At 45.1% G+C, this 16813-nt stretch overlaps 1 protein-coding gene across 31 annotated transcripts in view; it reads left to right on the forward strand.

The window, feature by feature from the left end:
* Positions 1-16813, forward strand: part of SORBS1 (sorbin and SH3 domain containing 1) — a 260387-nt gene that overhangs the window by 189063 nt on the left and 54511 nt on the right. For 21 of the 31 annotated variants that reach the window (XM_066354910.1, XM_066354907.1, XM_066354909.1 and 18 more), the window contains 4 exons: positions 4540-4623; positions 8568-8633; positions 9179-9280; positions 13335-13384. In XM_066354910.1, coding sequence (XP_066211007.1) covers positions 4540-4623; positions 8568-8633; positions 9179-9280; positions 13335-13384 — 302 coding nt within the window. The remainder of the gene's footprint in view (positions 1-4539; positions 4624-8567; positions 8634-9178; positions 9281-13334; positions 13385-16813) is intronic. The other 10 variants (XM_066354916.1, XM_066354926.1, XM_066354934.1 and 7 more) reach the window with 2 other exon arrangements.

The raw sequence follows: 16813 nt of genomic DNA on the forward strand, positions 1-16813 counted from the left end.
ACACAGATGTTCCTGGAAAGAAAGTCCTGCTGTGGGTCTAGTCTTGACACTTGAATAACAGTCAGGACGTACCATCACACATCAATACACTTGAATGATTTCAGAGACTTCGTAGGCCTTTGGGCGCTTTTGTTTTGGCAATATATTGTTCATAGACAGTCATCGCTTTTATTGAAGCCTGGCCCTTTTTTTAATTTCTTCTTTGTCCCCCCTCCCTCTCCTTGGTTTCTAATAATTTGACCACTATCCAGAACTAGGAAGACAACAACATAGTTTTGTTTTTCCCCGTGATACCACAACAGTTGCAAATGTCTTCCATATCCTAGTCCTTGGGATCATTTTTATTGTTTGTGGAGACCTGGAAAAGTAACACGCAGTACCCATGGGGCTCTCTTTAGAGAGCTGCCGTGACTGAATCACAGATTGCAGAGAACCATTGGGCGTCGCTACACATGAAGCCCTCCTGTGCTGTGTCGAGACCTAGGCCTGTCCAGTCACGGGACACAGAAACCGAAGGGGGCCCATTTCCTGAAATGAAAGTGCCTTTCCCTCGTTTCAGCACTCTTCTTCCAAATAGATGATTTCCATTTTAGAGGAGGAGCTCAGTCAAATCTTCATCTTTTCAGTCTACTCTTCACAGTAGTTGAATTAGTCCTTTATTTTTAATTTTTTTTCCCTGATATTTTTGAACAGAAAAGTTGGAATGTGAGTTTCAGTGTGTTTCTTGCCTTTTGAAACACACACACACACACACGCACGCACACACGCACGCACGCACACACACACGTGCGCGCGTGCTCGTTGTTAGTTGTAGATTAGTAGCCTAACTAGTAGCAGATGTAGAATTTACTTTCAGAAATACACCTTCCTCTGGGGGGAGAAACAATACTATTGTTTCCAATTTGAGTTTCTCATGTTTACTTAAGGATAGCAATTAAATTGCGACCTCATTGGCACACCTGCCCGTTTGCAGTAAGAGTTGAATGGTAGACTGTCAAGTCTGCCTTAGAGCTCATCTTGTCCCTGGTGTGAACCCAAACCATCCCAGAGAGAGAAAATGCTGGTGCTACCTTCAAAAACCCCACCAGGAGATGTACAGCTTTGGTGACCTGTTCCACAACTTCGCAAATTTGTATGAAGTTCTTCATAACTACTCAGCCTGTCTTATAGTGGGAATCCGTTCTGGCTTTGGATGGAGATCATTGGTCCATCCCTACTTTGTCAGAAATAAGTTTTTCAGACTTTGTTCCTTTTAATTTCCTCCAGAGTCCCTTACAGAACTCTGATTCAATTCAGAAATAGAGATAGAATAACTTTTATATGCCAAGCCCTGGCTTAGATGTTGGGGTCGCTGCTCCCATCCGGGAGCAGTGGGAGGGGCAGATAGCAATGTAGTAATTACACAATATATATTTGGAAGTATAAAATTAGGGGATTCACCCAGCTTGTTTTCTTCCAAGTTCACAGTCACTTTGAGTTTCTTCCTGGCTTTTCAAGTCTGTCACTTAGCCCTGTTTTAGCTTGTTATCACCTGCAAACTTAGTGGGTCTGCCCCTTCTCACAGCGAGGATGGGAAGAGGTGTCAAGAGCTCTGGACTAGGACTCAGAAGACCCAAATTCTGAGTCTGCTTCTGTCTTGGGGCACGTCCTTTACCCTTTCTGAACCTCAGTGGTTTTGTCTGTGATCCAGAAGTGTTATCGGGCCTGCTGACCTCACCCAATTATATGGGTACAAGAACCACAAACATTGTAGAGTGCTGTGCCAATGAACGTGCCACATTCAGATTATTTCTTAATTAAAATGTGAAGCTACCCTCTGGCTCCTATTCATGCAGCCAAACTGTCCTTGAGGAGAATCAGGCATTTTCCTGGAAAGGCACCTGCCCTTTCCAAGGGTTTTGCCAAGCTTGGAAAAGAGAGCCCCCAGCAGCAGAGAACTTAGCCTGGCACTGTGGAATCTGCCCTCCCTGCCCGTCCCAGACCCTGCTGTGCACCCAGAGGACCTTTGCTGTTTGTCCCACAGTTGGATCTACAGCTGAGATATGAATGGCAAAATCAAATGCAGATGTTCGCACTGTGTGTGTTGCCTCTTTAACTTCCCCGGTGGGCACCTTGCCGGACTGCCACCGGCTGCCCTGGGCCCGAGCTGGTTGACATACCTCCTGATTCAGTTCTCGGCTCGGGCTTCCCCTCGGCCGTGAAACACTCTGCAAACAACCTTCTGTGATAAAACGGCTTAATTCTTTTTTTTTTTTTTTTTTTTTTTTCATTTTTCTGAAGCTGGAAACGGGGAGAGACAGTCAGACAGACTCCCGCATGCGCCCGACCGGGATCCACCCGGCACGCCCACCATGGGGCGACGCTCTGCCCACCAGGGGGCGATGCTCTGCCCATCCTGGGCGTCGCCATATTGCGACCAGAGCCACTCTAGCGCCTGAGGCAGAGGCCAAGGAGCCATCCCCAGCGCCCGGGCCATCTTTGCTCCAATGGAGCCTTGGCTGCGGGAGGGGAAGAGAGAGACAGAGAGGAAAGTGCGGCGGAGGGGTGGAGAAGCAAATGGGCGCTTCTCCTGTGTGCCCTGGCCGGGAATCGAACCCGGGTCCTCCGCACGCTAGGCCGACGCTCTACCGCTGAGCCAACCGGCCAGGGCCAAAACGGCTTAATTCTTTCTGGACTCAGTACCAAAGTATTCAGGAGTTTCCTGAAAGAGTTGGTACATTTTGTTAAAAAAAGAAAAGAAAAAAAGCCTAACCTATTCCCAGAGAGCAGCTTATAAATAGTCTCTAAAAATAAGAAACACAAACTAGTTTTCATAAAACCCCCATCATATAGAGATCTAGGATGTCCCAGGGTCTTAATGGTTTTTCCTGAAGAGTTGGGTCCTTGTAGGTATTGGGCCTCGTTTCACTAAATAAATACAGAATCCATTATTTTACATAATTACAGAAGCCGTTGAGAAGGCTCAAGACTTCTTCAGGATTTAAGCCCTAGGTCCCTGAAGACAATTGGGGAAGGTTTTAATCCGGACATTCCCCTTCTGATTTCAACTAACTTGTATTCAGTAAATTTCAGTTAAAGAAAAGTTCTCTGCCCTATCTTCCTCCATTTAAAACAAGAGTAGAAATAATGGTCAAGATTCTTCTAAGGACTTTAGAAGAAGGGATTGCTGAAGGTCACTAAGAAAGTCTACAGCTCTTTCTACAAGCTGCAAAAGGCCTGTTAACTGCAGGTTAAGAAAAGCGTGTGCGGGAGGAGCCGCTTGGGAAACAGTCACAGTGAAGATGTGCCTATAGGACTTGCGGCTAGCCTCCTTCCTCACGCGGGGAGCCCCGACAGAGGGACGTTTCATATACACTGTTTTCAGTCTCAGCGGAAAGTAGACTCTTCACATCTCATACTGTTACCCGAAAATCCCCATCTCTCACTCTCCTGATTATCAGGGTTTTTTGAAACGTGTCTATACACGAATTAATGAATCCATGAGCCTCTAACACTTTTGTCTGGTGTGACCCTATCTCCAGTTAATTAAGGGGAAACTTGCTTTGCTTTCCTGAATTCATTTTTAACTAATTGTTTCCAGAAACACATGTTATTCCACAGAGCAAGGTACCAGGACTTTATAAATAATTTGATTACATATGAAATCCCATGGAATCAATTATCAGTCTGTATGAACAACCTCTCGGAGTCCTTATATAAAGTGAGACATCTGATTTTTGTAACATAACCCACGAGTTTCCCCCACCCTGTTGTTCTGTTATCTGTCGTGTTCAGCTTTTCCCTCACTTTAATTTTCCTCGGTTCTTTATAACATTTATTTGTTAGAACATAAGGTATATTCTGTCTGTATTCATCCGCCACGGGCGCTTGTGTAAAGTGTGTTTTCACTTGTGTCCTCTGTTTTTACTTATCTCATCTTTCACTTTACTGTGTGTGGGACGTGGTTTCTCACCTACTCATGTGCCATTAAAGATGCAGTATTAACAAATTGGCTTTTATAAAAGCGTCAGTATTTGCATTTATTTTGAAATCCTTAAGGCAGCCTTGCAAATAAGTACTAAAACTATACTAGCCCGTAAAAAATTGTTTGCTCTACTCACCTGGCATAAATGGCTGTTTGGTGTGCTCACCAGGTTATTTGCTCGTAACTAATGGTTTTGGTAAAGAGGAAATAAGAGCTTTCTTTTCTCCCACAATATAGGGATACTGGTATACCCATATTCTTATCTGTTGTGGAGGGTGGCAGTGTGGTTCAGTTCTCCATCTACAGTCCATTTGTCTTCTGCCTGAGGACTGAGACTGCCTCACTCACTCACCGCTCCCTAGCTCAGTGTCCCTGTTTCTGTAAACACATCCTTCCCCACCTATTTTAGCTCCATGATTTTGCCAATGTCAGTAAAAATGGATGATTACTGCTCCTGAATGCAGTTAACTGTATATATCTGGAGACCACTGCATCTCTACTGGCCTGTTCCTATGTAATCTTTGCATAATGTTATCCTTCTCTCTCTTCCATTTCCCTATCACCAACCCCTATAGAGTCGGGATATAAGCCCAGAAGAGATAGATTTAAAGAATGAACCTTGGTATAAATTCTTTTCGGAATTGGAGTTTGGGAAACCGGTAAGTTTAATAGCTTCAGTGGTTATAGACATTTTAAAAAAATAATGCTGTTGATGCATTGTCACTGCTAAAGAATCAGACCCATTTGTAAAGACTTCAGGGAGCGGGGAGCACTTGTCAAGAGTGGGACTGGCTAGTCTCCCTACAACCTGTAAGCTTCCCGTTGCTTTACTTCAAGAAAGGACAGGGAGCTCTGGAACTATTTCTTGCCAGAAGATCTTAGACACGACTAAATCCTTGCTTGTCTTAGGACCTTCCACCGCTAGCAACAAATATCACGTGCCTGTGGATGGCATTATATATTGGCTGTTGGTTCCGTTCCTTGACCCAAGTCTTTACGGTGTACTGGAGACAAGCAGGAAAATGCATTATACTGAGCAGACCAACACTGTCACTGCTTTCAATAGAATTTTTAAAAGCACACGTGGCAAGGGAGGTGCCAGAGCCGGCCAAAAAGGGTCTTTCTATGCAGGTGTGACCCACGAGTACAACCCCATTTCAGGTGACTTTTAGGGAATGATCTCTATGAGTTAGGATATTTCCCAAAATTTGAAATGGGATTTAGGAATTCTAGCAAATTTAATGTTTAGCCTGATAATATTCTGTAGCCTCCCTCTGATGTATCTGAGCTGGCTTTGGTACAAATTGATTTTTGGCACTTACAGGAGGATTGTCTAAGCCCTGCCCCCGAGGGAGTATAAAAAAAGAAAAAGAAAAATTGAGTTCATTTCTCCACTGGAGATGACTGGAAACTGACTTTAAAACTCTAGTTACATTAAATCTTAACTATTACAGCTGCAAAAAGAATTTACAAGTAGGTAGATAAAATGTATAAAAATAAAACATTTCATTAGATGTTTGCATGAGACTTTTAAGCACTGACTCCAATATTTGAATCACTTGTGGTTGGGAAGTTTTATCTGCAGATAGGAAAGAACTTTACATAAAGTTAAGTACAATGTTCAATTTCAGGATGTATATTGTTACTAAGATGAAGACAAAGATAAATTAAGCTGGTGCTCTCGAAGCCCTCAGTTGATTTAGCGGTGCTGAGCTTTGTTTCCAAAGATCACGCATCCTCTGAGCTAGGAGCACCTAATTTGCAAACATCCTGCTTATAGGAACAGAGATCCCCCCCTGCCTCGTCCCCTGCTCGGACACCCTCCTAATAGCAGCTAAGCTGTCCCGGAAGAGCAGCGCCACCTAGCGACCAGGGGAGAGAGGGCATGTCTAGCCCGCAGTGTGTACCATGTCCTTCCCTTCCCAGAGCTTTGATGCACACCTCACTTCTTTCGCTGCTGACTACCATTCAGACATCAATGGAGTCTTCCTCAGGCAATCTTTTCCACATGCAAATACTTAACACTCTTCTAACCCTTTTCCTTTTCTTCTTTTTTTCTTAAAACCTGCTCAATTATCTCACAGAAAAACCTTTTGATATATGTAGCTCTTCTCTATTACCCTAGAAAGACGATGATTTGGTGTGTGTATAACACCATGTTTCCATCAGGGAAAACAAAAGTTTTTAGCTTTAAATTATGTATAAGCAAGAGTCTTTGCCATTGATTTTTGAAATCCCCTTTGGAATCTGCAAATTTCTAGCTGTCTGATGCATCATTGGACAAATAACTAAATTAGTTTTATTTTAAATATTAGTTTTTAGGAAATGTTATGAAACAGTTTTTTTCTAATTAATTATGATTGGTTTGTTTTACTAAATCTGTCATTGCAAATAATTCTATTTTTGTCAGCAACAGGTAGTACTGTATTTCAGTCCCAGCATACATTAAATAGACTCTGTAAAGAGCTCAGCAGATTAACACCATTGCTACTGGAAACTGGTCTGAGCACCACACCACCAATGCAAACAAGTGTGAGGAACACGGTCCATTTGCATATTGGGACCTTCCTGTAATTTGCATCTCCACCCTATTCTAACTGCTTCTTAATTATTTAGAGATGCTTTTCCAAAATGTCACTTTCTCTAAAGCCATGAGTATTCTTTGCATAGACCTTAAGAGTCCCTAAATGGGACTACTACTTTTTGTGTAGGTCTTTTAAAGTAATAAAAGACAATACTTTTGAAGACTTACTAAAATAACTTCATTGATATCTATTCTGAGGAATAATAGCGTTGAGAGGAATGGTTCCTGTGGTTTAAGGCATTCTAAGGGTGGGCTTATTATCTAGTTGAACCAAGTGTAATGACTGGATGTTACTTTCAGCGTTCGGTAAGAAGGTGTGGTGGGGAGAAATTTTTTTCTTTTTACTTCTCTCCTACCCCAGTCACCCTGGGCCATGAAAGAGGAAGAGACATACATAAAAGTGGCACAAACCGTGAAAGTTGTGTTCGAAGGTTTGTCGGTCATTCGGGAGCAGAATGAAGCTAAAATTCCTACCGAGGCGTGTGGATCATCATTTGCGCTTTTTATTCCACACGAACTCAGGATCCCCTCCCCCGAGTGAGGAAAGCCTGCCAGAACTGTGACACTAGACATTCACCCTGGACTCCTTTCTTCTTCGGCCCTTTCACTGACAGCCACCCAACACAAGCTGAAGTTTCCACAAGATCCTGACTGTAATACCTTCAAATCATTCAAGACTCCAGGGGCCATTTTTGGGAAGGTTATTTAAAACCGATTTAATTTGTAAGCACTGTTTGGTTTTGGGGGAGGTTTTTTGCAATAAATAAGGAAATGAGTACGAGTACCTGAAGTGACTTTAAAAAGTCAACTCTCCCATGTGAACAACCTATAAAGGGTATAAAGTACTTAAAGGAGAATGATGACTATTAATAGTACTTACTTTACAAATTGCAGAATATACATACACAGGGATCATTTTAATGACCTGTTGCTGTCAGCAGTGAATGCATCTTGAAATCAGATTACTTTTTATTTGTAAATTTATTACAGAGATCCAGGCATCAGCTTTTTTTTTTTCTTTTTCTTTTTTCCCCCCTCTAACTTTTACAGAAATTGATGTGATTTTTATAAGTAAGTGCAAGGCAAAATACCACAATGGAAACCAATTTGAATGCTTCCGTAGTTGGTTATAATGAATTTTGCACAAAATTCCAGGAGCTATATTAATGATCTCCTCTCCTCAGAGGTCACTGTATAAGAAATTTCAAGTCCAAGTAGCAGAACCAGATGGTCCACTTGGGCCAAAAGAGGTTCCAGAGTTAGAAGTGGTGTGTAACTCCCAGGCATCCTACCCTTCGAACCCCTCCCTCACTGAACTTGTAGCAATCCTGGCAGATTTCTGGTTTAGGAATGCAACTCTAACTCTATCTAGGAGAATTAAAGGAGAAAACAAAAATAACCATACAGTCCGCTGTTTAACTTCAAAGGATAAAAAAGCTTGTTCTCTAAGGGAAGTGGAAGGTATGGCTCTACCACTAGCGATGTTAACATCTAGTTAAACAGTAAAAGATTTTAAGAGCTGTCTAGTTACACAATGCAAATTTTGACACCCGTTTTGTACATAGATTTCATTGCCACAAACCACAGGAAACACATTTAGTTCAATTTACCCTCCATTGGCCAAATCTCCAATTTCACACACTTATTAATTTTTAATAACGGATTTTATGGAGGAGAAGACTGCTTCAAAAATATAATGTCACAGTGTCAATCTCGGTTTGAAAAGAGCAGTGAAGGATTTTAAAGTTTCTATTTTGGTTCAAATTGGTGTTAATGCTTTTAAAAAAAATTTTTCCTTTGTGTCCTTTAAGTTTTCAATATTTGGGCTCCAACAGTGATTTGCCGCTGAGACAGAGACACAGAAAGAACGCCCCCGTCAGCGCCCGGGGCCGCGCTCCCAGCCCTCCTCCCTGTCTCAGGGCGGTTCTGCTGGTGTGCCCTCTCTGTTTGAGCCCGTCTCCATGTTTGTCTTTATGTCTTTATGCTCATTTCTTCATTTCCTCCTCTGCTTCCCATCAGCCTCCCAAAAAGATATGGGATTATACTCCTGGAGACTGCTCTATCCTTCCTAGAGAGGATAGAAAGGTAATGGCGCGCCTCCCCGTGGGCTGTGTGTGTGTGCCTCTAGCCTGCTTAGTGCGAGTGTGTGGTGGAGTTTTTCTTTTCTTTTCTTAAATCACTTTTCTTTTAACTTGATAACTTTTTTTTTTTTTTGGCTTGGTGATAAATCTATTTAACAAAATCTCAGACTTACACTAAATGTTAAGAAGTTGTTGTGTTTTGTTTTTTTAAGCAATGACTTACTCTTCTGACCTATAGTATTTGTCACAGTCACTGTACTCTGAAAAGAGAAGAAAAAAAAAAATAGGTATTGCCTCACAGGTAGGTTTCTGTGGTATTGGTAGTTCTCTTTAGCCAGGATCTGTACGTTCTATGCCTAATGTCGCATTCCCTGTTCTTAGGGCTGTAAGTAATTTCCACTGAGCGCTTGTGGTTTAGCCACGCCCTCTCTGCCTTATTAAAATATGTATAAAGCGAAAAAGATGATATTTTTCAAACTTAACCTTCCAGTCTCTCTGCCTTTCCTCTAAACTAAAACATTCTCTCCTATCTTTTCTTTCTTGAACCAGACTAATCTAGAAAAAGATCTCAACCTCTACCAAACAGAGTTAGAGGCAGATTTAGAAAAAATGGAGACGCTTACTAAAGCACCCAGTGCAAACCTGTCGCAGGTATTTCTAAGTTTTTCTCATGCTGTCGGTTCCCTGTCAAGTCCCTTGTTGTTTCCTCTGCGGGTTTTGACGCAGCTGGGGGTGGTGAGTGGTTACGCCGCAGTTATTTCAAAGCTGCTTGGCTTTCTGACTCCTGTTTTCGATTCCTTTTCCCCAGCTTAATTTTTGCTTTGATTTCTTTTGGCATCTTCCTTGAAGGGGGTTTTCCAAATGCCTGTGGGATGGCCGGTGATCTAAACTGCTCTCTGTCTACCTCTGCTTTTGGGTGACCCTTCTAACTCCCTTCGCCTTGGGGTGCCTTCTCTGAATTTTCAGGGAGCCATTTTTTTTGGCAGTTGTCATTTCTGCAGCCCTGGGAGATATCAGCCTCAGAGATCATTTTCAAAAGCTTAGTGGAGTGCCTCTTACATGCACGACACGGTCAGAATAGTAGTATTTGTCATTTGGAAGGTCAGAAAGTTCTCCATGGAAAAATGCACTCCAGAGGCCAGACCGCCTGGCCACAAATAAGCATTTGAAACTCAACCTGTGCTGATATTTTTAAATGGAGCTATCTCAAAATGGGGTTTATGAAAAGATAGGTCAGAAAGTGAGAGAATGCAAGGTAAATGGGTCCCCAAGGGGAAGGAATATACCCAGTATTTGGAGAACTGCTCCTGGGCTCCCTGGAAAAACAAGAGAGACCCCTATATGGAAAGGGGGTCGTTACAGAAAATAGAGAAGGAATGCGGACATTGGTAAAGAGGCTGGGAAGGCCTTGAATGTTCAGAAAAAGGGGAAATTATGACTGGACCATGTTATACTTCAGAACTGAGACAGGAAGGAGGGTCAGACCACCAGCGTGAGTGACTTGGGTACCAAAAGTCATGCGACTGTCAGAGATTTAACCCAGGGAAGGGGCAGAGAAAGCAGGGAGTGTAGCAACATGGGGGAGGGGAAGGTCAGAAGCCAAGGAACAGCAACAGATCCAGGGGAGTTGGGGTTCAGAATCCAGAATCCGCGAAGGCGGAGGAAGCCAGCAAGGGCCAGCGGTTTGTCCCAGGCTCCCTTCAGAACTCGGACGAGGCACAAAAGGCAAGCCACAGCGCACACAAGCGAGGCATAGACATCACAGGCGGGTGAAGGGAGGCTGTTCCCAACCAGAGTGGAGACTGGAACCAGCTGTAGCCACAGTGGGATCGAAGGTCTGAGTCCAGAGTGACAGCTGCGGCTTCAGGTGAGGCCTAAAGTAAGCTGGGGCAGGATGGGAGGCCCGAGATGAAGTCAGGATGGTGGCCCTTTTCAGAGTAGTCTAAATAGTGAGTGGTCTGTAACCCACGTGAGGATGGAAGCAGCTAGATACTTGATCTAACTGAAACCCTCTGACCCACCCTGAGGCCCAGATGGCTTCTGGTACCGAGCCTCCTGCCCAGGGAGGTATCTGATGCATAAGTGAAGCATCTTCCCCTTGGTTCAGTTACCTGCTGCCCATTCGCCCCTGATATGTAGGAGGTGTGCTGATGGAGGTTCTGATTCAGCACCCTGGAATGGGCTTTGCTCTCAGGAACATGACAGTTTAGTCACACTCGGGAATAAAGGACACCCAGCAGTGTCCACAGCAGTACCTGCCAATAGCTCAGTGAATGGTGTGGGCTCTGAGGGCCAGGACAGAGGGGAAGCCTGTGGAGAATCGGGGAAGACTCTCAGAATTAGCCGGGCTCCTAAAGGACCGGTGGACCGAGGCACGTGGTGGAAGGAGGGGCAGCCGTCGGAGGCACAGCGAAGAGCAAAGAGCAGAGCGAAGAGGAAGAGCGCAGCCTGAGCAACAGAAAACTGGGGCGGGGATAGTGGGAGGGAGCGTGGGAAAGCGGGTTGACCCTGGATTATTGAGGCTCCGAAAAGATGATTAAGGAAATGATTGATTTCGCCCACAGACCAATGATTTAACTCAGGAAGTCAGTGGTCAGTGTCATCACTCTAGAGAGGTTGAGTTGAAAGGGGAAACTGCAGTTGAGGGGGTAAGCGGGGTCCGGCATGGGGGTGGGGGGGCAGCCCACTCCAGCGGCACCAGCGAGGCGGGAGGGGCAGGGTAGAAGTGGGGAGCTCGGAGGAGGTGGCAGTGGGACACACTAACTAATTGGTGTGAAAAACAAAGTTTGGGGGAAGTGGGGTGGAAACAGAGAACTCCAGAGTTCTGTCCAGGCAGCTAGAACAATGGGGACAGAGTGTATCGCAGAAGGAAAACAGGGAGAAACTCGGTGCAGAGGCAAGAGGAAGGATTTGGTTTGCGGTGGCTTATTTTTGAGGGGTTGGTTGGGGATTGCATAGGGAATAGCCGGCAGGCAGCTTGGAATGTAAAACCTAGGTCTTGTGAGAGAGGCAGGGGCTTACAAAGTCAGCTGGAGTCACCGGAAGAGAAGTGAAGGGTGACATCCTGGGAGCAGATGAGCACACCAACCTGGGGTAGAAAGGTGGATGGGAGGAAAAGACTAAAAAAAGAAAAAAGAAAAGAAGGAAGGGAAGGAAAAAGTTTTAAAAAATGTAATAATAAAGATTGAAGAGAGAATCATGTTGAGAGAAAGAATGAAAGACCAACAGCTACCTGTCGGGATGTTGGTGGCAGGGAAGGGGGACAGAGGGAGACACGAGAATGACCTGTGCTCCAGAGGGGTCCCAAAAATAGACCCTGAGGAAAGGTCAATGGGTTTGATACCCAAGAGGTTTCTAGAAACTTTGCAGATTGCTGGGCACCCAGTGGGTGGGAGCTAGAGTGGGTGCTGAGGAATCTGGGGATCCCCTGGGGTACAACCCTGATGGAAAATGTGACCGTGGAAGAAAGGCCGGGGTGTCTCAGCAGAGTCACGCCAAAGTTCTTCCAAGATGGAGCCCAGGGCCTGGTCCACAGAGGCGGGTGAAGACCCGGAACAGGGCCCATGCCAAAGGACAGATTCAGCGAGAGGGGGTGGGCAGGAAACCAGTGCGGGCAAAGGCTGGATGTGTAGGCGGGAGGGGTGCCCTCTCTGAGGAGTGACGGGGAGGAAGGAAGAGGGCGCAGTCCTCCTGGGACAGAGGGGCCCTTAGATGACAGGCCCCAGCGGGCAGCGGGCCAGGTGGTGAGCCCCTGCTGAAGGTTGTCTTCTTCAGTCATCGCCTGCTGCTACAATCTCTCCCTTCCTTTTCTTTTTCCTGGTGTTTCTCTTTCTCTCCTTTTCTCAAATATCTCTCCTCCAGATGGTTTTGTTTTCCGTGTAATGGTCATCATTAGAGATAGAAGAATCTTTCCAAGTCAACTTTGTCATTGATACATTCAACCACCATATTACTTTTAAAAGCAAATATATTGAACCTTTTACCCATTTCTTTCCAAGACACCAGAAACCCTAAACTACACAATTATGTTGCTTTTTCTCTGCATGTAGCTTTTGATCGCTTTCTTCCTTTCGTGTAGTAGCCTGTAATCTTGTAAAGTGTTCCCCAGTGAGGCTGACACGGTCATAAATAGCTTTTGTAAAAACTGCATTTCTCCCCCTTTTCACACTTCTAAGTCTGCAAGGGCAAACAAATGATCTTTTTAAAATATGGTCTTTTAAAATACATTTTTGTGCATTCTGTACCTAAAGCTCTGGGTGACCTGCTCTCTGGATGTGGCATCTGCAGTGCATGAAGGGGGCTGGTGGGTTGGCAGGGGGTCTGAGGTTGGGGTATGCTGGCGGAGGGTGTGCTGTCCATGTCACTGACACATGTCGGCCAGCTGGTGGGTCAGTCTGCCCAGTGGGGCTGTGACCGAAGGTCCGTATAAGCCGAAGGTCATCTCCTGACCCATCCAGAGTCGGCTGCAGCCACTGGGAGGCAAACGATGAGAGACAAAGAAAAGACCCACTTGCTCAGAAATCCTCCTGAGGAAGGGGCACCGCCCTCCAGCAGCACTGAGGCCTTCCCAGTCTGCCCCCCCCTTTCCCCTGAGGTCCCTATCGAAATTAGGAAGGGAACGCAACTTCTCTCTTTTTCCCCTTGGCTTCATACATCTGAGTCAAAATAAATCATATACACATTTTTTTTTTTTTGACATTTACAGAGTTCGACAGTCAGCCCCACTCCGGAAATGTCTTCAGAGCCTCCTGGATAGTAAGTTGCCACTTTGTTTACATGGTTTAATGTATTGAAATGTCAAGAATGGGAAGAAGCTTGTGTTTTGGACCCAAGTGTGTGTTATTTGTAGCAGTGTAGTGGCTTTGAATGATAGTTTAGTGAAAAGGAGCAATTCAATTCTAGTTCAATTCTAGTCCATTTTTGTTCTTCTGTATTTTCCCCTCCTCTTCTAAATTAATTTTGTGATGATTTAAATGAAGTTTGATAAGCTTTACCCTCTGTTGTCCTCTTTACCTTTAGAACATGAATGTATTAGTCTGAGTTTAGGATCAACGTTCACCTCCTATGCTGATTCTTGTAGGGAGGGGTGTATGACAGCGTCAAGGGGTGGGGGCCGGGTCCTTGGACAGGACCTGTCACAGGGAAAGATGGGGCTGAGAAGGGGCTCACTTGTCTGATTCTTAGAGATGTGGCTGCATGAACACCTCACTCACTTCTTCATGGGGCAGCCTTCTCCAAACCATCCCGCATCCTCTCCCCCAAGCCCTCCTGCGTCCCCTACTGGATTGTTTGTCTCAGAACGTCGCCACGCCACGCGGCTCCGCCCCATCCCAGTGTTTCAGTGTTGCCCGCCCCGCCCCACACCACGCACATGGAAAATAGCAAGTATTTAGTTCATCTAAGAAGGCCTGAGCTGAGCCTATGTATACCCAATCTCATGTTAGTACCTCTATGACACTTCTGCTGCTGTATACCTGAATTACTTTACTGTATTTTCTAATAAGTTATAAACTCTTAAGAGTAAGGACTGCATCTTCATCATGCCTGGTGCGCCCCATAAAGCTGGGAGTTTGTTCTGGTAGGAGCAACACATCTTATCACTGTTATGTCTGTATCTTATTCTTCTTTTTATTTTTTTCTTCTTTTCCAAGTGAGAGGAGGGGAGATAGAGACACAGACTCCCACATGTGCCCCAACCAGGATCTACCCAGCAACCCCCCCCCTTCTGGGGCTGATTCTCTGCCCATCTGGGGCCATGTTTGCAACAGAACTATTTTTAGTGCCTGAGGTAGAGGCTCTACAGAGCTATCCTCAATGCCTGGGGCTGATGCACTTGAACCAATCGAGCCATGGCTGCAAGAGAAGGAAAAGGAGGAGGAGGAGGGAGAGGAGGAGGAGGAGGAGGAGGAGGAGGAGAGAGAAGGAGGAGGGGTGGAGAAGCAGGTGGTCGCCTCTCCTGTGTGCCCTGACTGGGAATTGAATCCAGGGCATCCACACACTGGGCCAATGCTCTACCACTATGCCAACCAGCCAGGGCCATGTATCTTATTCTGTGAAATGTGACAAGAAGATGAGGCCCAACTATTACATGTTCCATTTGAGTTGGGCAAATCCACAATGAGCAAAGATCACCTGTTTGGGTAGAAGCCTGACTTGATCTGAATGCTGAGTTTATAGATATTTGTGGCAAATGTTATGGTCACTTTTTGGAAGGGTAGTTTCATTTGAAAGTCAGTTAGCTAGGATTGGAGTGTTTCATTGGAAAACTGGGGGGAAAAAATCTTAATCCTTTTAGAGTAGTGACCAAATCTCTAGCCAGATCTATTCCGTTAATATTTCTTCTATAAATATGTATATTAATGATTATGATTAATATACCCTAGCGTATGAGATGAAATTGAAGCAATGTATTAGGACAGCAAGTAGGGGGAAGTTTCCTGTCTCAAAGAACAGTTCCACCTGGGAGAAGGTTGTGTATAAAGACTCTTACACTCACTGTGGGGTTGGCAGTCAAGCCACCACTATGACAGAGAGGAATCCGAGTTCAGATGTATTATCAGAACTGCCCCCGCTTCTCCCTACACGCTGTGTCCTCAGGCTCACTGTTCTAAGGAGCTAGTTGAACTATGCCTTCCCCTCCAAGGACGACAAGCCACAGGTCCTCTAGGTCCCAGAGATGTACCTTAGGCTATCCGCAGATAAAGCGCTTCTTAAAGGCCACACAGCTCCCAGCAAACTCTCCCTGGTCCCTGAGGTTACCTGTTTGTCAGTCATAAAACTTGTCACTTTGATGGTCCTGACTGCCCAGTGCAGGATTGGGCCCGATCTCTCCCCGCCCCTGCTGTTTCCAGGATTGTTTACTGCAACCCTGCTGCCTGGTGAGCCCCTTCTGTCTCCTCGCCCTCATCTCCCTGCAATGCACAGGACAGAAAAGGCTGTTTCTGGTGGCCCGTGGAGTAAATTCCTTAGCTCTACCTGATCGAAGGCACTACGCCAGGTGTTACAATAGGGACATAAGAAATAGTTCCCTTAAGAGTTTTGGGGATAAAACACACAAATGAATGTTAGTAAATAAGAAGGCAACGTGGCAAGTGATTGAAGTGGACTGTAAGGATGAGAAGTATTCAGGACAGAGAGCAGTGCCCAGAGGCCGTCAGAGTCAGGCACACGGGCTTGAGTGAAGTGGTAACTTGAAAGATTTATTCAGCATTCACTATGTGCCAGGCCCGAAATTTACCCCGTTTAGTCCATCAGCATTCCAGGGTCAGGCATTATTTTTACTCCTCATTTTACAGGTGAGGCAGTGTAATGTGCACGGCTCCTCGGCCGGTACAAGGCAGAGCCGTTCCTGCTCGGCCCAGGGTAGCCACAGTGACGTTCCAGGCCAGGACACTGGCCTTGGCAGCAGGCTCTCCTCCGCACCATACTGATTCAAAGTTGGGTTGTAAGTTAACAGAAAGAATGCTACAATGTACTGTCTTTTGAGTGATTGAAAAATCATTTTAAGCAACTATTTGTAATACTGTATTGGCAGGATTGAAGGGGACTAATGCAAACTGCTTAAGAGAGCAGATTGCTGTCAGACACCAAGTGTTTGTGTGGGTAAGGATATTTGATGTGTTAATTTACCGAGCACTCTTATTTACATCATCAAAACGGGTCTCCAAAGATGTCTGTTCTTTCTCAGCCTCAGCCTAGCTCACATGGAAGGCTTGGCAGGAATAGATGAGTGCTTTTCATTCTGCTATTCTTGCTATTCTACCATTTGGGGATCTTTCAGGAATTCATGCTTGGTTTTTCCCCAGTTTGTTCAAATGAATAAGGTTTTTCTGTATTTGGGACTTGGTAAGGAGCCAGAAAGTGTGCAATAAATTTGCTGAATATATGACATCCATAAGTCTTAATTAACTAGGATCCGAGTATTCAGTACCGGGTGGGCAGCTTGTGGACTGAATCGGGCCCTGTTCACTGGATAGACAAAACTGACCTGTTGAGTAAATGGAAGGCCAGGGGCCACTGCCATCGTGGCCATTCACATGCAGGTTCTCACTAGATTCAGGCAGATGGTAAAGAAACAGTGGAGCCAAAAAATGGGGGGCCATTCCTTTATTCAAGTCTCGTACCTGCCAACGAGCAACACACAGGGAAAAACACTTCCCTCTTCATTCAGAGCTCACAAAGCCC

The sequence above is a fragment of the Saccopteryx leptura genome, chromosome 13, assembly GCF_036850995.1.
Source record: "Saccopteryx leptura isolate mSacLep1 chromosome 13, mSacLep1_pri_phased_curated, whole genome shotgun sequence".
Lineage (NCBI taxonomy): Eukaryota > Metazoa > Chordata > Mammalia > Chiroptera > Emballonuridae > Saccopteryx > Saccopteryx leptura.